The sequence below is a fragment of the Apteryx rowi genome, unplaced genomic scaffold, assembly GCF_003343035.1.
Source record: "Apteryx rowi isolate R43461 unplaced genomic scaffold, aptRow1 scaffold_46, whole genome shotgun sequence".
Taxonomy (NCBI): Eukaryota; Metazoa; Chordata; class Aves; order Apterygiformes; family Apterygidae; genus Apteryx; species Apteryx rowi.
In genome coordinates, this window is record NW_020450716.1 from 1,929,861 (window position 1) to 1,957,808 (window position 27,948).

General features: G+C 37.0%; 1 protein-coding gene across 3 annotated transcripts in view; it reads right to left on the reverse strand.

Moving 5' to 3' along the window:
- The window catches only part of ITSN1 (intersectin 1), a 143,349-nt gene that overhangs the window by 13,455 nt on the left and 101,946 nt on the right, over window positions 1-27,948 (reverse strand). For all 3 annotated transcript variants that reach the window (XM_026077651.1, XM_026077650.1, XM_026077649.1), the window contains 9 exons: window positions 26,510-26,555; window positions 22,696-22,817; window positions 19,426-19,543; window positions 15,195-15,386; window positions 4,726-4,847; window positions 3,758-3,864; window positions 2,215-2,398; window positions 1,669-1,767; window positions 658-825 (listed from right to left, as the gene is read on the reverse strand). In XM_026077651.1, coding sequence (XP_025933436.1) covers window positions 658-825; window positions 1,669-1,767; window positions 2,215-2,398; window positions 3,758-3,864; window positions 4,726-4,847; window positions 15,195-15,386; window positions 19,426-19,543; window positions 22,696-22,817; window positions 26,510-26,555 — 1,158 coding nt within the window. The remainder of the gene's footprint in view (window positions 1-657; window positions 826-1,668; window positions 1,768-2,214; window positions 2,399-3,757; window positions 3,865-4,725; window positions 4,848-15,194; window positions 15,387-19,425; window positions 19,544-22,695; window positions 22,818-26,509; window positions 26,556-27,948) is intronic.

Here is a 27,948-nt window from a genome sequence, read left to right on the forward strand (position 1 = left end):
CCCAAAACAATTTAAAATCAAGTTATGTTCTGTCTGATTCTATTATCCTCACCAGCAATAGGGAGGCCATCAAAAAGTCCTCCATCCTCTTGTAGGACATAACCAACACAATATTTTTATTGCATTCTCACTAGAGAAGTTTGCCATGGTACCTTATAAAATAATATACAGTGGTAGGCAAAGTGACTTCTAAAGTCTAACAGTAAAGTCTAGAGAGAGACTTGGTCAGTATTTTTGAGTTTTCAATGCCAAGTCTTAGAACAAAGAATATTTTCTGTGATGAGTTTTAAGCACTCCAGGATGGTCAGGTATAGCTTCAGGTTGAGGTAACAGCAGTACAACAAACACTTTATTGTATGGAGCTATGAAACTGGAAAGTTGCATTTGAAAATTGCAGCATTTAATCTGGCATTTGTCCAAAGACAGGAAACAAAAACAGTATTTATCAAATAGAAAGCAATAACACAAGCAGCAAAAAGGATAACGTGCATGAGTGAAAGATAGCCAAAGAAGGATGAAAACAAATGATTAAAGATTACATTATTTGATTACACTGTTTGTCCCTTGATGCAGTGCTGCATGTGAGCCATGGTTTCTTCCTGACTGGTAGAGAAGCACACCCACATTTTGCATTTCTCTAGACAGTACACTGTTTACCTCAGACAGGCCTTCACACTGAACATGAGCCTGGATCCACTCCAGCCTATCTGAATTTTCCTTTTCCCGCACTCCTTCATTTACTTGAGAACATAATTCTTCTGCTTTCTCGAGAGCATGCTTCAAATGGCTGTGGTCAGGGTGGTTTTCAGGAGTGTTTTCTATTATCTGCAGGTAAATAAAATACATTGGCCTCTTCTGTTATCTGTAGTTAAAAACATATTCATCTTTTCAGCCCTGCACTTTGTTTTACTTCTTTATTTTTATCAGAGATGGCCAATATGTTCCAAATTTTTCCCCCCCTTGACATACATGAAAAATAGGAGACAAACTCAGGGTTTGGCTGTGAACAGCTGAAATGAATGCCTRTCTGCAGAGCCCTTACATCAGTACAGAGCTCACACTTCTGACATAAATATGCAAATTCTGGTCATATACAGAAATAAATCCAGGACTGATAAAGGAATCTCTAAATGCCAACATCCAATTTAAAATTGGATTCTTTCCTATGAAAGTCTTGGGTCAAGTTCACTAATATTATTCAGTACGCGTTAGGCAACAAATGAAAGTTAGAAAAGGGCTGTAAGTTATCCAGTAATGTAAGCTGCGCAGTAACATAACTTGCAATAACTCGGCATTCAGGGTTGCACACTGAACATCATTTACAAGACTACAGGAAGGGAACGGCACTGTGGAAAAAGGCTAAGACGAGTGCAAGATTAACCCATTACTCCTGTTTTTTGAATTTTGAACTTTTAATCCGGCTTTTACTGCCTTCTGGTTCTTTCTGTGCAAGTCTCACTTCCGTTTGTAACAGAAATCCGGTGTCATTTTGTTGAAGCCTGATGAGTTACTGCTGATTTGCTCCAGTGTGATCGAGATAAAAGGATAGCCCCCATTCCCCCATCAGAAATCTGACACTGGCAAAGCTTGACACAGATAGGAAACTACTCTGTAATTAAGCTATAAGCAAAGCAGCATCAAAACTGGCATCTTTGCAAAAGAACGTACATTTTTAATTATTAGTGGGTATCTTGTTACCCGTTGCATAGGCTTTAGTAGAAAACTTGATAGTGGCATTCCTTTACAGCGAGGATCCATTGCTAACCTCTGAAACATTAGAGAGGTAAAATGGTGTTAGTCAGTTTGTTTAAAACACTGCAAAATAAGCTCCTCTAAGAAGGGAAAAGGTAAGACAACAAATGCTTCAGTTAACCTGTTCTTAGATCACAAACAACGTCAGAGTAGTAGAATTTCTTGTATTTTTTACAAATATTCTTCACCTGTCCTGCCAGTACAGGATAATGGCCTCTTCTTACTATTTATTTGTTGGGGTACCAGCATGTAACTGCAAAAACATTACTAAACCAAAATGAAGTATTTTATGGCACTATTGTTCTTTGAAAAAATGTATTCCTTCAATGAATGCTGAAGTTCAAAAGTTCTTCATTCTAGCCCAACATACAGCACTGTTCTAAGACCATGATTTAGAAATCAGCAAAATGATGATCTAAATGTACTGTGTATAAAATTCATGGTGATTGTTTCTTCTCTTACTTTAACAAACTCCTTGAACTCTGGGACTTCATCTGTTTTCTGCTGGATGAGGGCTGCCCCATTGAGCTGGCAGCTACAGAATCGAATGTACGGCTGCATGTGGGGCAGCTGAGCTGTCAGGATGTCACCAATCATTTTCACTGGCATCTTCTCTCCAGACATCTTCTTACGCACACGCAATGCCCTAAACATGAAAAGGTCATGTGTGTTTTATGAGTAACTAGACCACTAATGAATGATTCCTGATTTATGAAATAAACGATTTGGTTCTTATTCATTACTGAAACAGAGCCCTGAATAATAGAAGATCAGCCACAAGATTTATTCCATAGTGTAAGAATACAATAATCAGGATTGCCCTCTCAGCCAACATCATTTTTCCCTCTTGTGGTCAAAGTATTATTTGAAATTAAGTCGATGCAAAGCCAGATTAGAACGTCAGTTCCTTGTTCATTAGTTTAGAAAGAGAATACAGATACGCTCTAGAATCAGGGATGGAAACCTTACCACTACTTCATGCCCAAAGCTACTTCTAAGTTTTTAGCCTGGTTTCCTAAGGAAAGGAGGTTTATTGTCATTGCGCTGCCTGTGATTGTCCTATCCCTGTCATAACTTCTGAACTTGTGGGTCATTTTCAAGCACATTTTACAAAAGAAGAGATATCTCAAAGTTAAAAAAATCCCTAAAAGTTCAATGAAAATTAGCAGCTCAGTAGGAGGGGGGGGAAATAGGAACTTTATTAATCCTCTTGCTTATGAAGATGCACGTTTTACTCAACTCTTATTCATTTTGTCTGGCAGTGGCCAGATGAGCAATCTGTTTGCGTGTACCTCCAGACCAGTCACAGCATTTACTGTCTCTTGCTGAAGCAGTAGGGATGGAGGAGAAAGGTGCAAGTGGGAGGAAAGGATCCATCAGAGGCCACAGAGGATGAAGGGAGAAATAAGGGTACTTGCACTGTGTGGAGTTTCATGGCAGAGAGTTGGGGCTGCAGTAGTTGGAGACTGTAGAAGGAAGGGTGCAGGGTACACTGGACACAAATCCATAGGAAACCAGGCTTTGTTGGTGCTGCTTCTCACAAAACAGCTCATTCAGATGTGATAAGCCTACAATAACTAAAGGAATACATCAGCTAACTCAAAACAAGTGAGGCAGAGATTGTTGTGCTTTGTTTTGCTTTCACAGATAAGTGGAATGGCTATGGGCTGTGACAGAGACAGAGCAAGTAAAAGAATATGAAAGACTGTGGTTGGCCTTGACGGGCACTACTCTTCAGGAGAGGTTGATCTTGCTTTCAGGAGCACATGTACACCAAGAGCAAAGAAAGTGCAAATACTGACTCACAAACAACTACTGGATTTTTCTCGACAACAAATAATTCCTAGGAAATATTGTTAATATTTTGCTTTTTCCAAAAAGGAAAACCGCATGGCATTTTTGGCTACTATTTTCATAGGTGGCAAATATTTTCATGCAGCTAAAAGGAGAAGTGGGGGGAGAGACCCATGATTTTGTTATTGCTAAGTATGGGGGGAAAACTTACTTCAGTAGTTTAATATTGCACATAATCAGCTCCTTCCAATTAACAAAAATCATAGCAACTTCTTTTTCTGTTAGCAGCTCAGATTCCATTAGTGGTTTCTGGAAGATCTATAGATTCAGAAAATTAAGCAATTTAGAAAGTATATGTTAAGTATATTCAAAGTGACTAAGATTGATGCTCACTTTCTTAGCCTGGAAGTGTGAAAATTTTACAACAGAGTAGCACCTGATACTCACTGGAACAGACTTCAAACACGCCCTGTGCCCTAGAGATCCATAGCATTTCCTGATAATATGTTTGAGAATAAGATATTGCTTTAAAAGAGCATGATCTAAACTTGTGTTGCTAGTGTTACTTATGGTGTGGACAATCTGTTTTAACCATGGGTATTTTAGTCAGAGGTCTCCTGCAAAATATCTCAGGTCTACTTTGATAATACAACTGAAAGGACATTTTAGTTTGGACTCCTTTATGGTAGTTCTAATTTATCTGATAGTGTCTCATTTGATCATTTTGCCAAAAAAAACCAACAAAACACTTTCGCCTCTGTCAAAGGGATTGTCCATTTGAGTTGCCTGTTTGAATTCCCTTTTTTCCCACATCAGAGATGCACTTTATAACATTAAAAAAAAAAAAAAGAATAACTGATTGTCACTGTGAAACTGGCACAAAATGTGCTCTACACATGAGAAATAAACATTCAAATTCAGGAGGGGAAAGAGTTTACTAGAATGATAATTTAAAAATTTGTGTTTCAGTGACAGTAACACAAGGGGTCAATATTAGTTACACCCACACCTGTACACACACATATATATATAACGATTGAATACAGATCATTCCTAGGAAGTCAAACATGGCAGTGATATCAAAGAACAAATTACTTTGCATAGTGCAATTATTGCTCTAATTTTCTTTAAAAAGACAAGTGAATAAAACCTGATCCTAAAGCTGCTCTGCGTGCTTACCTCCGTGACCAACTGCAGATCATTTACATAGTTCTCTTCGGTGACAATGAGTTCATGGATGTATCCCTGCCTTTTTCTTTCAGTAGGTGTCAGCATATCCAGAAGATGCAAGTCTGCACACCCTGGAAAACACAAAAAAATAGTAGGTTTTACTTATGGCCATTTGCAAATTCATACAGACCTGCCATAGTTCAAATAATGTTTACTGAAGAGTAACTACTGCCTCTTCATTTAATTCATAACTCACATGTAATAGCAGCACAAAGCTAACAACTTTCCATTTTAGTGACTCAAAACCGTTTGTCTTTAACACATGGCACTTAAAAAAAAAATCAAGGCCTTTCTTAATGATGATTAGTTATTAAAGCAAGTGAATGAGGATCTCATTAAAATGAAAGCATGCGATCTGGAAACAACTAAATCAGACTTCTCTGTGACACTAGCAGGATTGCTAAAAAAGTGTTTTCTCTGGTGGCAAAGCTTAAAAGTCTCCTTTACCCCTGGCTGCCCATTCCCAACCTCACTCCAAAGTTCACTGTCCCCTTTAGCTGYGTTATTCAACTGGGACTGCACTGAAAAACAAGTCCCCAAAGTGATCTCGGTTAATACAAAAAAGGGGACAAAGACTTCATCTGGAATTGCTGCCACAGATAAGGTAGATATGCCCTAAAAGGGAACAGAGGGAAGACAGACTGCCATAGTAATCGTAAATGCCCTGAGGAGACCTGTGAAGATAATGGCAAAACAGCGAGAGCTATGAACAGGAGGAATTGAGGCCCCGGCTTCTTTAGGCTCAAAGCTCAAGCTCAGCCTTTGCCTTTCCTGTCAAAGCAGCCATTCTCACCAAGAAGGTGCAGTGGAGTTTGTTTTTATTCCTTCACACTCCATCTAAAAATTACCTCAAAATCTTTAAGGATTTGAGACAAAATACATGAAGGTCAGTGGAGGTCAGTTTACAGACCAAACCAAAGGGGTTGATTATCGTTCCCTTTCATCTTTAAAAACATGTTAACAGCTTGTAACTAGGAGCTCATCTTCCATCAGTTTTTTCTCTTGCTTTTGCAAATATCATCTCCCTTGTATTTACTATGTGTAGATTCTAGAATTTTTATGCTATAACAAAGTCTAGAATTTCACATTTTTTTATTCTGAGTTAGAATAGAATATGTAATTACAAAGTTTTCTGTAAGCCAGAATTTTCAACTGGGATGAATGAAAATCTTCTGAAACTGGCAACTGGAATATCTTCTTCCAGTTTCATTTTAGACATTTATTATTTTCATTCCCTTTCTGCATAAAATAAAATGTATTTCAAAAAGGAAATTTGTTTTCAGGCTAGTTTAAAACATTTTGTTTCAATAATGCTGTATTTAAAAGAATTTTTACGTGATCAAAATTCTTTAGTTTAATTCTTTCCCCCACCCCTCAATGAAGTATTGGCAAATTCAATATATTCACCTTTGAAACAGAGTTTCCCAAGGGGAAAACATTTGGTCTCAAAAATAATCAGACCTTCACTTCACGAGTTTTAAAACAGCCAATGCTTTTTTACTTCTTTTTCAATGACATCAACAATGACATCAACATACTGAGATCTGACAGGGGTATTTTAGATCAGATGCTTTCAAATGCTTTAATAAAGTGAACCACTACTACTCCTAAACACACCACCCTGGAGCAGCTCTTGCAGTTCTTTGCATACGAAGTCAATAGTTCGATAACACTTCCTCTATTTTTTAGCTTCCTGAATGCAGTTCAAGAGGTAATTCTGCACCGTGCCACTAGCAAGGTCTGCATGTATTGCCACTGAGTTGTTCATGAATGTGCTTTGGGACGCCCTGCTTCAACTAATTTGCGCTTCAGAAAAAGTAACAATAACTTTGGGGGAAAGGAAGGAAGGAAAAAAAAAAAAGGAGAGAGATCTAGACAGTCACGGTAGCTTCCTCTGTGCTTAAAAGCCAAAAACAAATCAGATCAGAAGCCTAAGCACACTGAAAATGCTCCTTTTAGGCACTATATATTGCAGCACTTTCAAAGAGGCACTTTACATTTTTTTTGAAATAAAAAGGTAGAGTCTGAGAATTATCAACTAAAATGACCCTGATTTAATGCCAAAATAATCAAAACGTTGGGCACTTTCCAAAAGCTTCAATTCTGCTTAATAAATGAGCACTTTCAAAGCATTTTCTTAGTTATCATGTAAAGTAAATCAGGTCTAAAACAGATTTAGTTCTCTCTGTGCACTGTCAGCTTCATTAAAAATGAACAAAGTGCTTAACTACTTTTTCTCTAGAGGCTGGGGAAGTTTACTCTTCAAAGATGCTGATGATCTTGGTTTGAAGTCTTACTTCCAACCACCGACATTTTAGAGGAAGCATTTAACGTTTGCAATTACAATATTTTACTGGCTACCTTGACAGATAGTCAATGGGATTTAAATGAGCTACTCTGAACTTCAATAAATGATGTCTTTTCACACTAAATATTTGAGAAAATGACTTATCAGAGCAGAACATGTAGGAGAGACTTTTCTAATACTGGATTTTTTTCCATTAGGTGCAGAAGTAGCAAGCATTTTCTCCTCTTTGTATAAGAAACAAAAAAACCCTGCGTTCCTTTTCAAGTTGAAATGTCAGGCCAAAGGGCTCTAACTGTTTTTTCAGAGAAGCCAAAGTACTGTGTAAAGTACTTTTATAAATGTCTAAATTCCACTTGCAGCTGTAATAATATCATTGATGAATTCAACCAACTAAAAGAGACTCCTGGTAGGGATTATAAAATGCCCTTGATATCAGACATTTCCACTGACAAATGGAAAAGTTCTGTTACAGATAAAGAGGAGGACCTCACTTCAGTGAAGAATTGGTTAATGTTCCTAATTTAAAGCACACAGTCCCTTGTGCATTCACGTACGTAAAATTAGGCACTGGATTTTGTCTTTTAATTTGACAGAGTGCTCCACTCTCCTTTATATTTTCTCTTCTACTCTGAAAAGTAGTGTGTTGGATTCCATATGAAAGGCTGGAGAAGCTGAATTTGAGTTTCTAACTACAAAATAGCTAGTAAATTCAGAATAGAATGGGGAAATTACAACAGCTAATTCAATATGTTCACAATGAGGTGAAAATACAAATTTCTGCCCTCTGACTGGGTAACACGTATGAATCCAAGCAGAGGCGCTCACACACACTCACCAGACTGGGTATTCATTCTCTCGGCACTTACAGAGCCATCATACAAATGCTGTAACTAGAAATCTGTGCTTTTGGACCCATAGAACTGAAGAAATGTAAAAAAAGAATTTCAAATTTCATTCTAAAAAGTTAATGTCTTGTTCCTTTTCCTTCAGGACCCTGAAGATACGGGTCTTTAGAAATGAATCAGTAAGTTTGAAAGCAGTACACAAGAGATTCTGCTTCAACGGCAGGAGGGTTCTGCTGTGGGACTCAGTGATTCAGTAGACGGGCACAACTTTTAATGCCTTCTAATCTGGGGAGGTTGTTCCTGAACAATGCTGTTGGGGTGTTGAGAATGCTCCATCCTAAACACGGCAACAGCCAAATTTCACAGCAAGCTTCATACTAGCCCAGGCTGTAATGACAAGGTCACAGCAGACAGGAAACAGTTCTGTTACAGGGACCCAGAAGCAGTACAAAAGTATTTCATAGGTTTCCCCCAAAACATGAAGCAGGGAAAATAGCCCTCCTGGCATGACAACAGCATCCCTTCACTCAGAATAATTACAGCGTCCCACCAGGTTCCTTTTTCTTGGCTTATCAGCTAACTTCAGACACAACTATCAATTTCTGGAAAACATCTTGTGGGATGCATCCGCTCCTGGAAGACCATTTCAAGCCTTTGCTGAGGACAGCTCATACTCTGGTGATCAAACAGATCTTTCCATCTCTAGCTTCTGTGATGCCAAATCCCATTTCACAGCTATTTTCAACAATTTCAGCCTGTTTAGAATATCTTAACTGGACCAGTATGCCCATTTATCAGTAGGACACAGCACTCCCTCTATAGTTGTTCATAATTTTTTGTTCTGGAAAGGAGGAAAGTAGGATCTAGGAACAAGTCTGGAAAGCCCCACTTGCAAAATATTACATATTACTTTGTTTTGCACAAAAGTCACCTGCAACACGTCTCCTCCTGGTCACACCAGTCAGCTCTTATCAGGCCACTGCCAATCCAGATGGGCCAAACAACACATCCAGGATCTTTTTTTAACAGTTTTGATTTCCCCCCTTTTTTTTTCTTTTTATCCTAGAACACACCTGAGTGTCAAGGCTAGCAATATACACTTGTGATACATTACCATCATCTTCATTTTGCAACAGCAAAATCTTTCTGCAGTGCTTTAGGTAAATATCTTACTTACTCTGAAACAATATATTTTAGTATTATAACAAGTGAAGAAGGGGAAGACAAGAGGTGAGATGGTAGAGAAGGAAACCTACTAAACCCTTTTAGAAATAAAGAGAACACGTCTAGCACTCCCTTTTCAGAATCTACTAGGACAAGAATAAAATCATACGTGTGAGGGCAGGGATGCATCTAAAAATGTATATTGGCAGAGTTAACTGATTCCTGGATTGGTTTATACCACATCAGGAAACTTTAAATCTCACCTCTGAGTTATGGCCCAGGACCTATCTTAAACCTTTGAGCACTGAACAGTAATAACAAATCAGTCAAAGCATCAGTCACAGATCCAAGCTGAAAGAACTGCACAACCTAATTTTGCATTGTTTTCAGAAAAAATAAAGATGTTATACAGGTACTTTCCATGGAGTCAGAAATGTGGTAACTATTATTCTAAAAGTTCAAAACATTTAACAAGCAACATTTTATTAATTTTTTACTTTCTTAGCCAGACCTCCACCCATCGTCTTTCCTGGCTTCAAGTCTTCCCCCCCAAAAAAGGGTTCAAGGTGAAGGAATCAATCCAGATTGATTGAAACCACTCATCTGGATCCAAAATTTCTCCAGCATATAAAAAAATTCAGCACAGAAAATACTACATGTGGCAGAGACAAGCGTGGCAGAAAAAACACGAGTTAGGTTTCAGCCAACCAGGCCAGGGGCCAGACAACCTTTATCAGTGACACTGATTTGAGTCGGGGTCAGACTAGCAGTTACCAGTGCTGGCACCAGGCCACAGCTGTATACTGGTGGGCATGAGCTGAGTTGGCAGCATCAGCTCAGTACTCTGGGGGTACAAATCGGTACCTTGACAGGCTAACACAGAAGTCAGTGAGGGAATAAAATATAAGCACAGAGCTTCCTTCTTGCTGCCAGGTACAGCTACTGCCAAGGGGGCAGAAGTCAAAAAAGTAGGAAGGGTGAGAAGAAACAATTTTAGGCTAGAAAACAGAGCCAAACTCTGTGATCAAGCAGCACAATAAGGCTAAAGGGAATCCAACGCCTTCTAAAAGCAACATTCACTTGCTGTATAACAGCTACGCAATATAAACTTTTTCACATGTCAACAACCTAACAACTACCTTTTCCGTGAAATAGTTAATTTAAATAATACCACAGGATTAAACTTTTTCTAAAATATGACTTCTACTTCTGTGCTGCTCCATAGGGTTAATAAAAGTTACAGAAGAAGAGTTACAGGTTTGATTGGAATTAGTTTCAGGCTCTACAAGACTTTACAATCTGAATTTTTGTGCTGAAGAGAAGCAGTACAGGACTACAGGGTTTTGTTTGTTTTTTAAGAAGTTTCCAAATTAAGATGAGGGGAGGGGACAATCAGCTATGATGAAACTTGTTTTCACTGTAGAAATTTGTTGCCTATGTCAGTATTATGCTTACACATACTATTAACAGAACTGGGTCAAGCCAGGTAGTTAAAGCAACTCTCACAATTTCTACTCATGTGGACAAAAACTCAAAATGAATCCTTATTCAGGGTAAAATATTTCCTTTTGCAAGCTATGAAAGGACAAATACAAAAGCCCCTAAAATCTATATCCAGGGAATAAAGTCTTCATGACAATAATTTGCCTATCTAACTGCATCCAAGACAACCTGCTAAAACCATTCTTCTAGGTTTTAGAATCCAAAGATCATCTTAGCTCCTCTTTTTAGCTGAGTAGCAGCTTGTTATCCAGTTGTCTGTGCACATACACTTAGCTTGTACTAGGGTAATTCAACTTAGCTTACTTTACACTGATTAGATACTATTTGAGATATGCTGTCCCTCGACTTACTGAGGTTGTCTAAAAAAGTTAAAATAAATCATTTATTATAATCGTAGGAGAAGTGCATATACAGAGCTATTTATCAAGAAGTTAAATAGCTAGAAATAAGAATCTTAGTGAATTAAAACAGACTGCTTTAAAAAACAAAACAAAACCAAAATACGAAGTTATTTTGTTGCCTTACAGGAGGGTTATGGCAAGAGACTGCTTTAAAATGAGCTCAGTGCACTCAGGGAGAATGAAGGAGATACCACTGAAACTCCAAAGAATTGAGACTATTAAGTAAAATGGATCCAGAATATAAAGCAAACCATTTTTGATAATTTTTGACAGCATCTTAGATTCAGAGTTGTCTTTGACAGATTTAAAGTATTGATATTAACAAACCCCCTGAAAGAACACAGATGGAAATTCTTCCTCAGCAGCTGAATACAGAGGAAATTCTTCTTAAGATGAATAGAAAAAACTGTGAAGAAAAAAACCCACCACCACTTAGAGTGATCTCTGAATCTGGTCTCCTCTGTATCCCTCAAGTTACAGCTCCTTTTCTTGACCTCCTGGTCCCAAGGGAAAAGATACTTAGCAAATGAGGACTAATATAAAGAACGCACTCAATTGATCAGGCAGCAATGAGACTGCTCTCTTTTCTAAATGTTGACTTAAAATATAAATAAAATTAAAAATCAGCTGAATGGTTTCTTATCTGTGTCTATGTAAAACTTGCTTCAGCCCTGAGTGGGATTAGTGTCTGTTGGCTTTGCAGCCACAAATCCAGGAACTCAAGAAACAAGAGTGTGGGTGCATTTCCATTGCAGGAGGCAAGCTGTTTTTTTGTTTTTTTTTTTTTAATAGGTTTGCTTGCTGCAGTCGGGATGTGTGGCTTTGGGAGGGGACTGTGTGGCTTCAGAGGTTAAAAATTTTTCAGATAAACCAGTAAGGAGGAGAGAAAGTTAAAACTGGATTGAGATACAACCCTGACAAACTATGCTTTTTGATGGAAATAATCTGTTTTCTTTATTAAAGAATTGCTTTCATATTCCTTTTCTCATATACAAAAAAAAATCCCCACAGGTAACAATGAATATGTGCAATATTTTGTTCTTATATGCTACTCCAGGGAAATAATTGTTATGAGGCAGATTAAACATTACCATGCTGATCTGTAGCAGTACACTTCAGAACTTTAATATTAAAGTAAATGAGCATTATAGGTACTTCAACAATGTATTTCAAGATAAGCTGCAAAGGTTTGAATATCTTTATCCAGGACATTTTAAATGTGTTTTGCAGTTTTTGTGAGTTAACTATTCTTAACAATAGACTGATTTATAAAGCTGCTGCTGTGTTGAGTAATGCATGGTACTGTTCTGTATGAGGACTCTTGGCAGAGCATACACCAGTGTGTGCGTCTACAGAAGAATAACTTCAGACTGGTCTTTTCAGGTCAATGGTAAACTGACCCCAGGAACTTTTAGGGCACTGTGACTTAGAAAATCTTTTATGAGACATCACTCTCAACATTTGTAAGAAGCATGTTAGAAAACATGTAGCCTGCAGATATTATAATAGCTTTATTTTTCTTCTCATTTAAAGTAATGGAAAAAAAAAAAAGCAGCACCTGAATTCCCTACACCCAAGTTATTGCCCGTATTTACAGAAAGTGTGTTTCTGGCCTGAAGTCATAAAAAACCCAAAATACCCCTTAGGACAAATGCTTTTAGTCAAGTTATAAATCTTTCAACACAACTGTTCATTAAGGAAAAGGAGAGATATCCTTCCATTAAAATAACATTTTAATGCACAAAATATTGAAATAGTGGAATAAAATCTGGCTACATTGTTCTCAGCAAACAAAACAACAGGCACTGAAAATTACAACTACTAAGTTCTGTTCAATTTCTGTCTGATTCTAGGCAGCATATTCTTCAGCAAGTGGCTATGGTGAAGAAGAAAACTTTTTTATGGAAGAATGATAAAGAAAAAAATGTGTGCATGCTAAATACTATCCTAAAAATAAAGAAAATCTGTGCAAGTGTGCATGTTTTAAGACCAGAGCTTCTGGCATAAAACACAAAGCCTAAGTCAGTGTAAATCCCTGGTAAAGCAACAAACTATACTTAATTTATCTACCAGCATAGTGCCAAAAAATATCAGCTGATTTGCAACATGTAGAAAGCATTGAACAGAAAAAGAAAGGTGCAAAAGTTTGCAGTTAAGCGTGATCAATCGGAGCAATTATATTCAAATAACATTCAAAGAAGCAATACAAGTGTCATTCTGAAATTAAACAGGTGGGCTTCAGGCTATTCTGGTGGCTAATTCACTACATGCACTAATGCCACTTGGTGAATTCTGTGTGTACACAGCAACAAGACAACAAACACGTTTTAGTCTAGTTTTATATGAAGAATTTAATTATCTATACATGTAACTAATTTTAAAGGCTGTATTACAGTTGTTAAAGCTGCAGGTTTTTATATATTTATATATTTTACATTCATATCGATGAAATACTGAAGTGCAATTGAATAAGGAGCTTCACTCGTTCTTTGCACCAGATGATAGGTGGGAAGCAGGGAGATGAGGGAGGATTAGAAACTCTACAACACTGCCAGCATGAAATTTAGAAATAATGAAATACAAAAAACAGAACAGAACTAAATGCTGAAGTAATTAGTAGAAGTACTATATTGTGCTTGAGGCATTGGGAAGAGAGGTTTCTGCACCGACAGCACCAGGCATTTCATCAAGAGCTTGTAACTAACGTTGGAAAGACAAACATGGCTTAGCTATAGCACAGCTACTACATAAACTCGACTGTAAGCTCCATTTAATATTAATTTGTATAAATTCCACAGTCTAGTTAAAAAATGTAAACATTGGAAATTAATTGCAGGGAGATATTTCTATACATTCTTTCTTGTCAAGATAATTACTTGTTCAAAACATGTTGTTCCAAAGTCATGAGAAAGTAAAAATGAGAAATCAAGCTTCATGTAGCCAAGATGAAAAAAAGTTAATTCTCAAATCTCACATGAAGGTAGCAGTCTATTGATTTCTGATACGAAAATGCAAAAAATGAAACATCTGAGACAAACACAAAACAGGATGTTTTCTAACTGTATGCAGCTACAAGTAATGTGCAAAATAAAATTAACATAACTGGGATAACAACATTATGCAAGGTTAACATCTCTTGCATTGGAAGGAAGTTAATTTCTTCTCTCCACTGTATATTACACACTCAACAAGGAACACCTGGTACATACAGTACAATAACTATAACAAAATACCTTATCTGTAACTGGGCACATATAAAGTTCCTTAAACTGATTTAATTCCTTCTGTTCTTTTGCAATAAAAATTAAAAAAAAAAAAAGAAGACATATTGACAACACTGGACAAGTGAACAATAAAAAAGAAAGATACATAAAGTCTCAAATTTATGGACATTTGGAACAATTTTAATAGCACATGCAGCATTCCTTGATAGTGGGTCTTTTTGCACAAACAAAATTGAAATGAAGAAACTTAATTTATACTTTTCCTTTAAAAGGCTAAAATATATATTCAAAAATAATTTTAAGACTACTGCAAGCACCTGTGCAAAGGTGGAAAAATTAGTTTGATAACTATGAAAGCCACAAAAGGACCCACTATCCTCTGATTTTTTTTTTGGTTTTTTTTTTTGTTTCATTTTAATTTTGCGTCTATATCTGTAGGTAATTAACTCAAACATTGCGATTACATGCAACTAATGTAAAATGAGGTAAACTGCTCTGCAGTGTGTTCTTCTACTCAGAAGGCAGTAGATGATCATGCTGGAAGTCACATGATCAAGGCTGCATCTCCCATCATCCCTCTGGGCAGTGATATGGGATAGTGGGTCTCTTTGAGGACTTTCAAGCCTGAGTGGGGGATGGACAACATATGATTCCTAGAAAAAGGAGGAAAACAACACATAAGCAAAACAAAACAATGAGCAAATTCAAGCTAGGAAAATGAGTCAGGCATGTAAACAGCATGATGCAAAAATGGTAAAGGGTAACATGCTACAAAGGGGATGGGAACTAAAAATAAAACAAACATAAAATAAGGTTTGCATTATAGAAGGTCTTCAAAGAGACTTTGACAAACGCAGCAGTGGGTGAAGCTTCGAGTTCTGCAAACCACAGCAGAATCACAGCAATGCTGCATGTTTCATCTTAAAGTACGGCATACCAAAATCGGAGCACGGCAGCAGAGACGGTCACTTACATTGCTGGCTTGGGTCCGTGTCTGTTGTCAGCTTCACATAGTTGGATGGGAAGAGACCCACTTGTCCATTCACCTCCCCCTTCCACCAGTCTGGGTCTTCCTTATTGAGGACGTTTATAATCTGGCCTTTATTGAACGCCAGCTCATCGTCATTCTGCGCGGTGTAGTCGTACATGCCAATTACTTGGCACACTGGAAGATAGAGGAACAGGTCTGTAGCAGTGGTAACATTTCAGCACAACGTAAGCTATGCCTTTACCAGCTCCAGTCACTGTAGATGCTTTGTCAAAGCATGGCTCTGTGACAATATACGCTGGTCCAAACCCGTACTGCTGTGGTCCTGCCCCTCTGCACTGGTGCTCATCTGAGCCCTCAACAAATTGGCTCAAGGCAATTTAAAAAAAGGAAGGAGTTTTCTAGCAGTTTTGCGCTCTCAGTTGGCTTTTTGAGGGGTCAGGTTCATACTAGGAAGGGCAGAGCACAACAGTGCAAGCTGAGGACAGCGTAACCTGTCTGGAACTGTACCCTAGATATTTTTGTCAGGAAATAGGAGAAGAAAGGAAAGTTTTAAATTTTATCAAAAAGCCAAACACTTCAAGAGGTTAGCATTCTATTGCCACATCTCTTCAGCTTTATGTAAATTTTGGCCCATAAAAGCATCAAATTTGTTTTATATTTACAAAAATYGCATTTTCCACCCTCTCCAACCTATTCTAAGTCATCTATCCTTTCCAATAGACCTGGCCAATGGACAGTAAAATCTAGGAAACATTTTAAGTTCCATTACCTGAACTCTTTTCTAATTAGAAGAGGACTGGCTCAACACGGCCCTACAATTCAAAAGAAAGCCAATGGTGATATCCTTGTTACTGCCACCAAGATGTCAGGAGCACAAAAACATTGGAAAGGTGAGAAAAATAAAAAATATACTAGGCCATTTAAGCTATTCTTTTGGCACCATGGGACTGCTTCCAACAATATATTTGCTATTTTCTTACCATGAAAGTGGTTCTCAGGATACAGTGGGCTCTGTTCAGTTATAACAGAGCGGTTTTCTCTCCTTAATTCTCGAAAGCAGCAGAACTGTTTGTTTAAATACATAGTTTCCCCTGTCTTTCTGATGTGTTCTGTATGCCAAGTAACAGGGTTTCTGGTATTTTGCCTTCAGACACAAGGCTGCTATCTAATTAGCCCTGCTGTCAGGTTCTCTATTATATTCAGCCTCTATTTTTCTTTTATTTTCATTCTTGTACTCAGCCAGCAGATTATTTAAAGTTGTCAAATAGCTCCTCTCTCTTTTTGGAATTTATATTTTTGAAATGATTATTTGTTTTAACTCCTTTTAGTTAATACTTTGTCCTTGTTCACAGACATCATAATTAAACTTTGCATTTAACAGGACTTCTGTAAATATCTCAAATATTTAGTTGTTTCTTGTAAAAGGAAAAAAAACCCAACACAACTGTCATTCACTGTCACTTGTAACACCTAACACTTCAACTAGCCAAAGCGTACATTTGCTTGGCACGTTGAAGATAAACCAGCATTTCTAAAGAAATGTATATCATGGTATACCTCTGTTTTAGGTAATTTTGCGCTAACCCAAGATAAAATATGTGTACTCTACTGATGTTCATATTTCACTTTAAAGGATCTGTGAATCTGTTTTACAGCATTCTTGTTACAAGTTTACAGGATATTATTGATATAAAGAACGGTAAAAAGTTAAAGCTACAGTATACTTGAATATAGTATGTATATTAACAGATTTGTAATCTCTTTCAAAAAATTTTCATTTACATCGTTCTCCTCTACTTCAAAAAACTTTGTGAAATTTGGTGTTGTCCAGTAGTATTATCAGAATACCTAAACAGTCCGACGGGATTCCAAGAATCACCTTAAACCCGGGAAGGTAATTTAAGAGAATTCTTGTAGAGAGGGGCCTCCTCAATAGAGTCTGAAGCAAGGACCTCATCTTGATCTTACTTAAGCTTGGTCACAAAGCTTAGAATACACCTTAGTCCAATACAGGAAGATATTAGAGTAGCCCCAGCAAGAAAGTTTTTCACTCATTTTAAACTCCTATCAGTACCAGCTCCCAAAGCCACTGCTAACTACAGAAGCAGGCTATGGCCTATCTGCTCTGAGCTTCAGTGTTTTTTTTAGCAGTTTCCTTTTTMGAAAGATTGTCTATTGATTAATACTAGTCCGACTGCAGTGGCAGAGAGAAGCCAGGTTCTCACACAAAACTCATGATCAGTACAAGCAATGAATATACAAGTAAAGTACAAGTAAAGGTACAAGCAAAAATGTAAGGAATGAACGACTTCATTCTTTAAATGAGCAGAATGGTTGGAGACATGTTTCCCAGTATTTGTATATAATGACTTCCTTACATCTGGCTTTCTACAAGCAGCAATGAGAGGTTGCTCAAAACCAGGAAGGACACGTTCATTTTGCAGGTTTAGAACGGAACAGCTAACAGAAGAACAGCAGTAGGAAATTAAGAAAACCTCAAAGTATAATAAAACAAAGCATCCATGCAACATACTTAAAAAGAGGTTGTTTAAATCATGCAGTCTGCATTACAATATGACACACAGAAAGCATATATATCAAAACAAGCAAAATGACAAAAGAAACAGAAGTTTTGATGATACTAGTTTCAAAACCCAGACAGTGCATATGAGGGCCCACTCTGATCCTTTGCAATACACTACCATGGGCACTGTCCTACCCTTGCGGATGTTTTTTTCATACAGCAAGCCTCCTTGCTAACATACTTCCTCCATGAAGATGCCTCTCAAAAGTCAACCTCTTACATTAACCACATAACAAGTGAGGCCACCTATCATAACAGAAAGACAGGATGGTCCTGTTTCTTCTTTTCACTCTCCAAAACATAAGTTCTACCACATAAAGTTGAATTTGGTAAGAATGAATGCATTACGATTTCAATGAACTGCTCACAATGAAAAAAGTGCTAGAAAGTTTATTTTGTAAAAATTTTACTAGCATATGTGAAAAGTTCCACAATGTTAGACCTGATATTAAAAAAAAAAAAAAATTCTTCACACTGCCTTGTAAAAATGTGTCTGAATGCTGAGCTATCATTTTATCTGCAGGACCCAAACTCATGAGTCTTTATAGAAGCTTGACTCTCTGCATCTTTAAGACTATCCCTAAAGGAGCCAATTTGCACCATTTGTAATGTTTGGCTTCTCTGATACAGTACTTTCTTCTTCTTTTTTTTTTTTTTTTTTAAAACAACAACAATGACTTATGAAATAAACTGTTAACTGACTATCTTTCATATATATTTAAAGGAGAAAACTATGTTCACTACCATTTTTCATACACCATTATTTATTAAATTGAATGAATGTCTGTGATAGAGTGAAAAAAATGGCCTGGGAAAGCAATAAACTTTTTAACAGCCCCCCCCCCCCCCCCCCAATCCAAATCCAAATTCAATGAATGAAAAAGGGAGACAATCACATCAAGTCTTTTTGGTGGCTTATGAAAGAGAATACATGTATTGTACACATTTTCGATTGACAAGATTCCTCTACCTAGTACCACACCAACTCACAAGCCTCAAAAGATTAAAGACTGAAGCAGTCACAAGGAAGGAATTTTTTTTTTCCCCTCAGTCTTCAGCCTGGCTTTACATCTTGCAGTAGACTGGCAGGACTGTTGGATATTGCCTAGCGGGGAATTGCCTGCTATTGCCTGTAGCAGATAACTTTCAAAAATTACAATGCTCTATCACTCCTGTATCCTCTCATAAACCCTAAAATAAGCAGCTATGTAGGACAAAAAGCTACATCGTCATTTGAGTGGTTTTCTCACACTTAATGTTTGGGAAAACAAAACCTTCCAAATGAGAAATGCTTCAACTGCTAAGCCATGGATCACTATGAAACTTTAAAAATTCTCTCATGGACAAATAGTACAAATAAATAGGACTGATAACTTTAATAAATTTTACTCTTTGAGATGTAAAGCCACACATAGCTTTTTTTATCACAAGAGATCACACCTGAAGGACCACCACAATAAATATACAAATTAATTGTATACTTACTTGTAAGAATTTTTTTTTAAATGAAGAGTTTTACCAAAGTGACTAATGTGACATACTCTAATATCCATAGTTATTTTTAAAAGTCCTATTGTAAATGACATACATTACAAAAAGCAATTTTGTTAATGCTACTGCATTGCTTACCTGAAGGTAATGCTGTTGATTTAGATAGCTCGGTTGGCGTAGTTTTACTGGTACCAGGGCTCAGAAGTTTTACATAATTAGCAGGGAACCATCCTATCTGCCGTTTTTTCCCTCGCGCCTAGTAAGAAAACAGTTCTTTTAAGAGGATTAAGCACATCAATAGATCCTTAGGCAAGGCAATTCAGCCAACATTTTAATTATTGCAGTCACACTGGCTACTTTAGAGTATGAAAAARGTTATTTTATGAGGAAACAATCAGCTATTTTTGTGGTGATAGTTTAATAATATCATACTTCCCACTACAGAAGTAAGCTTGTATGAAATCTAAACCATTCTTTACTACTAATCTGAGTGTTTTTTCACTTAACAGTTTTTCTACGTTGTGTTCTTTATAATTAATATTACAAACCTGTTCCTTCTGAAAGATTTAGCCATATTTCATCTTGTTTATACCACAATTCTAGAATATTAGGCTACCTGTTGTGGTAATGAGTAGTAGCACTGAAATGCTATTTCATTATGCAAAGAATTGCATTTAAATCAATACCTGAATTGTGATAGTTTAAGTAAAGAAAGATTAAGAATCCCAATAAATTTTTTTCTTAAAGAAACAGTACCTAAACTTTGTAATAAGCATCTCTTTTAGACTCCCCTGTCCAAACAATAGACATAACATTACAAACATATGCTGCATTAACTAAGTGCTAAAAAAGCAAACAAACAAACAAAACCCAGCAAAACATTATGGCAGGAAAAAACAGGTAAAGCTTGGATTCCAATTAGAAATCCTAAAGCCATATTCCAACCAAACAAAAATTAAGCTTCAGCAGCTATAAATACATAGGGAGAGAGACTACGCAAATTATCCTAATTAAAAAAAACTAGCATTTTAGAAGGTATACTAGGTGTTCTCACACCTGTCTAATCAGAGACTGTCAATATGAGAATGTGGTGCACACACACAAGTGTGCGTGTGGTCCAAGTGCCCCTGCTAAGGGAGAAGCAGCTTATCACACACCTGACCTACAGCAGGGCTCTAAGCTTCTAACACAGGAGCAACCAGTCGCTGTTGGAAGCAGGGTATCGGGGCAGCCACCCTGCAGCCCCGATCCAGCGTGACAAGGCCCACGCTACCAAAGYGGGGCAGGAGTTTCACAGCAACTGCATCCTGAGGTTTTGTCAAATACGTTTTTCATTCCAAATAAAATTAGAAGAAAAAAATCTGAATGTAAGAAGGATTATTCTAAAACTTTTAAGCAAAACTCAGCTTCTATATCGGTGAAATCTACGCTAAGATTTATTTTACCTGTTTATTCTTTTTTGCAGTTGGAATACAGTTAAAATTCTGAGCATGTAGAATTTTGCCTTTACAAACAAAAGAGATGTTAATTTTAGAGAAAGAAGTCATCTAAAGGTACTATTCTTTAACTACTTCCTACTCTCTTTTTTTCTTTACTGAAAAAAAATTGTTTTGAGCTAATGTGTCTAGATTATTCATTTTTAAATGTTCTGGAAGACTGCACTAAACCCAACAATGTAATACCTAACACCTCATTTTTAATTAACTTTACTGTGACCCCTGAGAAAAGTATGAACAAAACTTACCTAAGGTCAAAATTGAACTGTACAGATACTTTTAAAGTATCTGCTACTTTGAAATTAAATGTATAAAGCAAAGAAGTTATTATTAATACCCTTCTCCAAATCCAGTTGTCATTTCACAACTGCTCTTTCTCCCTTTTTTCTTTTTTTTTTTTAAATCAATTCCTCTATCCATTTCACCATATTTCTGCATAAACCTTTGTACTCACATAACAAAGGAGTCAGGAATTTGCATTACACTGGTACAACAGGAGAGTAAAGAGAATAGGAAGGGGTCTGTTAATGAAAAAAATACTTGTCAAACTACACTTGAGATAGTATGGTATCCAAAGCTACAGATGAATATTTACACAATAAAAAGGTACACTTTTTTTTTTTTTTTTTTTTTTAAACTCACTCTGCTCATTGGCAGCTAACTGGTAATTTTGAAAACGCTTGCCCAGTGAAGCTTATTTTATGTTTTAAAATAAATTTTAATGTGAGACTCTTTCAGGTTACAAATCAACAACAACATAGAGGTTACTGAGATTGAAGACCAAAGTAATCCTAGAAGATAGTTCCTCCACAGAAGAAATGGAAAAAATGTCATCAAAGAAGGAAGAAGGAGCAGGTACTGATGTTGAAAAAATATTTAAGTTTGAATTAGTTCAAACATCCACATTACAAAAATAAATTGATTAAACTCTTTCATATAGTGTCCCCATCAAAAAAAAAAAAAAAAAAAAAAACTTTATTTCTGTGGTACAAGGCATGGCTGAACCCCCCCCCCAGCTTTGCCACTAAAAATCATTGAGAATGAAAGTTTCAGAATTGTCAAGTTCTACACTTAAAAAAAAAAAAAGATTAAAATATTTTATGAACTATTATCTTCTATTACAACTTTAATACAACCTATCTGCTGGCAACAGACACCATTCTTTTTACTTTGCTACATTAAATCGAGCCTTGCTGAGACAGGCCCATCAGAATAGTAATCCATATTGTCACATTCATTATGCAACTTGAAAAAGTGGTGGTCATCTCAAAAACCAGTGGTGGAGCGTACTTTTAAATTTTCCAGCAAAAGGGGCAGCCAAACTTTTGGTTGAAGCGATGCAGAAAGCTTCTTATGAAGGTCTTCATGGATCACGTGTTCCAGTATCTCTCCCACTTTCACAGACATACATGCATCATATGATCACAAGCAGGTCCTGTCACTTAGCCCAGCGGTCCTACATGCTCCTGTTGCATAGCTGCCTTTGCCTCACCACCTGACATGACGACTGCTTTTTTGTTCACATGACAAACACTTCTGGACACAAGACTGGGAGGGTGGATAAGTAGCCCAAACAGTAAGGCCTAAAATTCACTGCCTTCTTATATCTGAAGGGCCTGGAGAAAAATGTACAAGGGAGTGGGATTGCAGGCTGGGTCTGATTTGTGAGGTGAATATCCTTGACTTACAATGAAGCAAAATGGCTTGCTCTTGCTGTCCTCTAAAGTTATCTCAAATTCAAAGAATTAGAGTGTATGTAGATTTTTGTAAGGGAGTTTTATTTATAATAGCTTAGTTGCAGAATAACTTTTTTCAGAATTATTTAGCACTGATGGATTCATCACTTTGAACGGTTAAAAAAAATACAAGATTTTTTACATAGAATTTCATTTAAAAAAAAACAGTAACTAACTTGGAGCTCTCCTTCCCACCAGCCGCCTGGATTCTTCTTTCTGATAAGAATCAATTGACCAGGAGCAAGGGTAAGCTGTTCTGGACCCGTTGCTGTGTAAGAGGCAATAACTTGGGCAATTTCTGTTAAAGAAAACAAATGTTAACCTGGAAAAAACTGAACACTTTCTGTACATTTACTCTGCCATTATCAGTTGCACAGTAAATCCRTTTTGCATTTCTTTCCGCAAAATTGTTTTGCATTTATGTAGTTTCATGAAAACAAATGGTAACTATATAACAAATCAGGAGTCCCTCCTTAAAAAGTTCACAGCAATATATGAATAAACAACACGGGGTGCAGCAGCTCTATGGGTAAATGTAAGTGAATATTTGAAATACAGAAGAATAATGCCCATCATTAGAGCTATATGGTTCTTAAAACAAAATATCATCATACTGTTTTCTAATAAATATTTTTTGTACCATCAGTTTGGACTAAGCTCATTAGAAAGAGGAGATACCTACTGATGACAGTATAATGGAGAAGTTACAGTAACAAAAGTGCAAACTAATGAAGGCATGCAGAAAATTTCTCACCAGATTAGACAAGAAATGAATGTTTTAGAAATGCCACAGGCAGGATTCATTTAAAAATCTTAATTCCATGAACATTTATTAAAAAATGCTGCCTATTTGATCACCTACCAGCATGAATATGACCCTGACTGTGGGCTCACAATTACCTGTCTGTCAAATTAGCCAAAGCAGACAATGCAGTTTACACCATTTTACAGTGGCTGTGGAAAGACAGATGATAACCACCACAAAGCCTGGCAGGATTAACCCATTTTTGAACAAATTTGAACTGACAAAAGCTTATAAGCAGAGGTAGGCTTTTTTGATGTCCTACTGAGAGCTTCTAAGCCAGGTTTAGCGTGTCAAACCATGTTTAGTGATGGAGTATATGTTTAATATTACTATTATTGGGAACCTCTGGTGAACAAAAGATGGTAGATCTGGAAACTCGTGTAGTTTCTGATAAGTTGGAATTTTAATGTAGGATGCTACATTTGAGTAGTCCCTTATTAGTCAAAAGAGTCAAGAGGAATCTATGGGGAATTTTTTTTTAGCCTTCATTGAGTTATAAAGTGTCTCAGATGTCCAAAGCAGCACAAAAGAAGTGTTGTGACTGATGAAAGCATCACTTTAGGATCACAATACACAGTCATTCATCACTCAAGTATTCTCCTTAACAGAATGATTGGGGGGAAGGAATGGGAATTTGTGKTTTTTTGTTTTTAAGAAAAACTTTTCCTGGAATAGTAAATTCTGGCCCTGTGGTTAAGACAAAGGAGGTTTTTACTTGGTCATGCCTCAAATAAAATTGGGAACTTTAAAACAGATGATGTGGGCATTGAGTCTGGCTGGTTATGGTTGCAGTCTAAGATTATCCGAGAATAAACCCATAGCAGAGCAAGTACTACAGATCACAGCAACATTTCTCAACTGTTTCAGTGCAAAGTCAGCCAGCTTAATTTAAAACCTCAGTAATTGTCTGATCACAGCTCTATACACTGCCTGAGATTTTACCTTTTATTTGAAAATTTTGATTAAAAACATCTGTGTATCAATGATTTTCATTTATGATCATTGTTTGCATGTAATTTTAGTCCTGGCTATCCTAACCAACTCTTCACCAAACTGGCACTGGAAGACAAAGCAGAAAAAGGTCACGCCTGCAGCCAGTTTGTTCCTTCATAAGGCAGCAGAAAGCAATGCAACCATGAATATGAGGTGGGCTAGTAGGCCATACTGCAGAGACAGCAAAAGGGACTGAAGCTGAAGAGAGCAAATGCACAGAAGTGGTCTCCAGCTTTCTCCTAGGCAAGTATACTAAGACAAGTAACACAGTGCTGGGCACCATCCTACTTATCCCTCTCCGTCAACAAGCATCAAACTTCAGCCTCAAGCGTCAAACTGCGGCCAAGAGAAACAGCAAAGGCACTTGCTAACAACATATCACCCACAGGCTGGGAAAGGTGGGGGCAGTCTGCTGGTAATGCATAAGAAGGGAGTAATCATTGAAAAAGCAGTTGTAGGCAAAGGAAACCACAAAGGCAACTCATTTGAAACAGAGGGAGGTTTTCTTCCAGGAAATACAGAACCAAATGTGTTGAAGACAGTGAGGAAAATGATCAGATGGTTTACTTAAAATTTAAAAGGAAAGGGTGATTACAGAAAATTAGAAGTGGTCAGCAGAGAAGTATGTAAACGAACAGCATAAGGTGGGTGAAGAGGGAGCCAGATGAGCAATCTGAGGTTGCTACAAATGATCACACTTGCAGAATTAACTACAGAGTAATCTCTTTCGTGAGTGGGGGAAAGGAGGCACCCAGCCATAGGCATAAGGGGCAAGAAAGGAGGGAATCAAATGAGCGATGGAAAGGCTAACAGCTAAGAGTTAGAAAGATGCTTTAAACTGGGATCTGGGACTTGTATAGCTCATGTAAAGTGTGAATGCAGAGGACTGAAGAAAGAATTGTAACTTGGTAAAATATAGTACGTGATGACAGCAGATCAGAAAGGTTTACACAGAGAAAAGCCAGCAGCAACAACACAGTGTGCCCTGTATAATGGCAAGCAAAGCAAGCTATTTGTCAAGAAACATGGCCATATTTCTAGAAAGTCTGCAAGTTCCCTGTAGTTGTAGGTATTTCCTCCATCCTTGTCATTCAGGAGGCAAGAACGCAAGCAAAGAAACTAGATGCGGCACTTTATTGAAATGAATTTTATATTAGGCCAAAACCTCTCTCACTGTCATGATAATTATAATATTAATTATATTATACTATGCAATTCTTTTGAGAGACCAAAAATCTTATACTTTTCCTCTCTCTCAGAACAAGAAATTTCTCATTTTTCCCTATAAGATGGTGTTCTACAAGGTCCCGAATACCAGATAGCCCCTTTCACCAACCAGCATGAAGAATTTCTACTGGGGACTATGTGCTAAATAAATTACAATATGAATTACCAGTTTAACACTGAGCTCTCGTGTGCCACAGAGAAACAGGAAGTTAGAGAAACTCTCAGCAAAAAAGTTAAAAAAGACTGAAATAGCTTTCCTTCCAGTAAGGATTTTTAAATTTTGATTTATTTAGATATGGAGTTACTGAGAAGAAATCCAATCCATTTACAATCCAGTACAAAAGAATGTGGCCTCTACCAAAACAGGTCACATTTAGAAGGAAGAAATAAGGCCTTCTCACAGCTAGAAGCGGCCTCATGTTGCTTTTCAAATTTCAAAAGATAGCTGTTTCTCTTCCCTTGCCCTTCAACACACACTGTTAAGAACACCCACTCTTCCTGCTGCTCCTGGAACAAACTGGAAAATTTCACCTCTATTGGAATTTTTATTAGAATTTCACTTCTATTGGCTGAGTATTTGCAGCTTTTTTTTATTGCGAAGACACCCATGAATCTCCTTGCTGAAAAGCCTGCAGGACTGATCTCAACTGTTCTCAAACTCCAGAAGAGTCTGAGYACAGCTTTTGCCAGCACCCCCCATTTTTGAGCAAGCAGATTTTTATTCTTTAGCTACCTGCCACTTAGATATTATAGTGACTCACAGATTGCACATTATTTTAATATAGACAACAAGTTTCATTAGGGCAAATTATTAGAGGACAACAACATATTTGATAATACCTACAAAAAAGACTAAGAGTAAACATAATATATGTTAATGGAAAAGACTTTATTCCCATTGAAAGTTCTCACTATAAATAGTACTTAAGAACAGATATAAGGTGCTGCCACAATGTATGACTTACCAGGTTTCTTCCCTAAGCTTCCCGTTTTTCCAGCTGCTCCAGGAGCCTTGAAATAGAAAGTAAGATATAAATTTAGCACTCATACATTTATTTCTCCGGTATATGAAAACAATTTTGCTATGTTTCACCTAAATACACTAAACAAGGATCTGAGTAAACAACTCTCTCAGGAAGACGCTATCCTTGGAGAAATTCTAATTTTTGAGATGGCAATTAATATATAGSAATAAGTAACAAGTCATGTATGGAAGTGGATGACCTATATAAAGGTGCAGAYGTCTTTCTTGATCTCTCCTCCTGCCTTTCATAGATGCAAATACCAATATAACTCCAAATTACATAGCATTTGATTTGTAAGTCTGCATATCTATCAGAATATGCATTCCAAGTTGAGTCAAAACAACAGTATCAGTTTTCAATTCTACAAATAGTTGGACTGCAAGTATGTCCAAAAAATTAACTAGAGATAATTATTTCAATATTGTCCTTATTATGGTTCTAAAATTTCTTATATGGCAAATTAGCACAGTCTGTGTGGAAATCCTTCTTTACATCTTTAAGACGAGTTATCTGAACTTTGTAGGTGGTACCTGTCACTAGGACCAAAAGTCCTACCAGCATTTTTGTGCCCCACTGAGCACACAGGGCACATTTGGCACAAAAAGCACCTTATGTGCATCTATTATACACTGTTTCTCCTTGATTTTTTGCAAATTAAGTTTTGCGAAGGATTGTGGAAAGTTTAATTTAATTAAGCTTTAATTTTAATCTAAATGGCACTTCGATACCACAGTCTTAATGCTTCTCTTGTCACTGTAAAAGACTGATTATAGTTACTTTCTACAAGGCAAGCAAATCTTCCTTTCTTCCCCAGATTCCCTTCTTTCTCTTCTCCCTCCACCTTTTTCTACAATCACTGTAACCTATAATAATAAAATAGTGAAACAGAAAAGCATCAGGCAGAGATCAGATAAAAAGACTAAGGTTAGGTCTGGGGAGGAGGAGATGGTCCAGACAAAGTGACTGGGAGTCCCTCAACAGTTCCACGTAGAGAGACTAAAAGGTCTGGAACCAAAGGTGACAACTGGAACTGTTATGCCAATATCATTAACTTATTCTGTTCTGCAAAATGTTTCTGGTAGAGACTTCTCCCCACATAAAGGAGCCTCCAAAGAACACATTCTTTCAAAACCTCACTTAGCTAATATCCATGTTACTGGATTAGGGGTATCTGGACAGAGAAAGCAGGTCTTAGCTGTGATGTTGTATCTTACAGTTTACTGGTAAACATATAGAGACTATTTTAAGAGAGGTTTCAAAATCACCTTGACCAGGCTGAGTCTTAATTCTGCTTGAGGATTTTCTGAATCCTTGGTAAAAATAAAAGCAGAAGAAATATATAGAAAAGTCCTGAAGTACTTCTATAAATAACTAAGTTA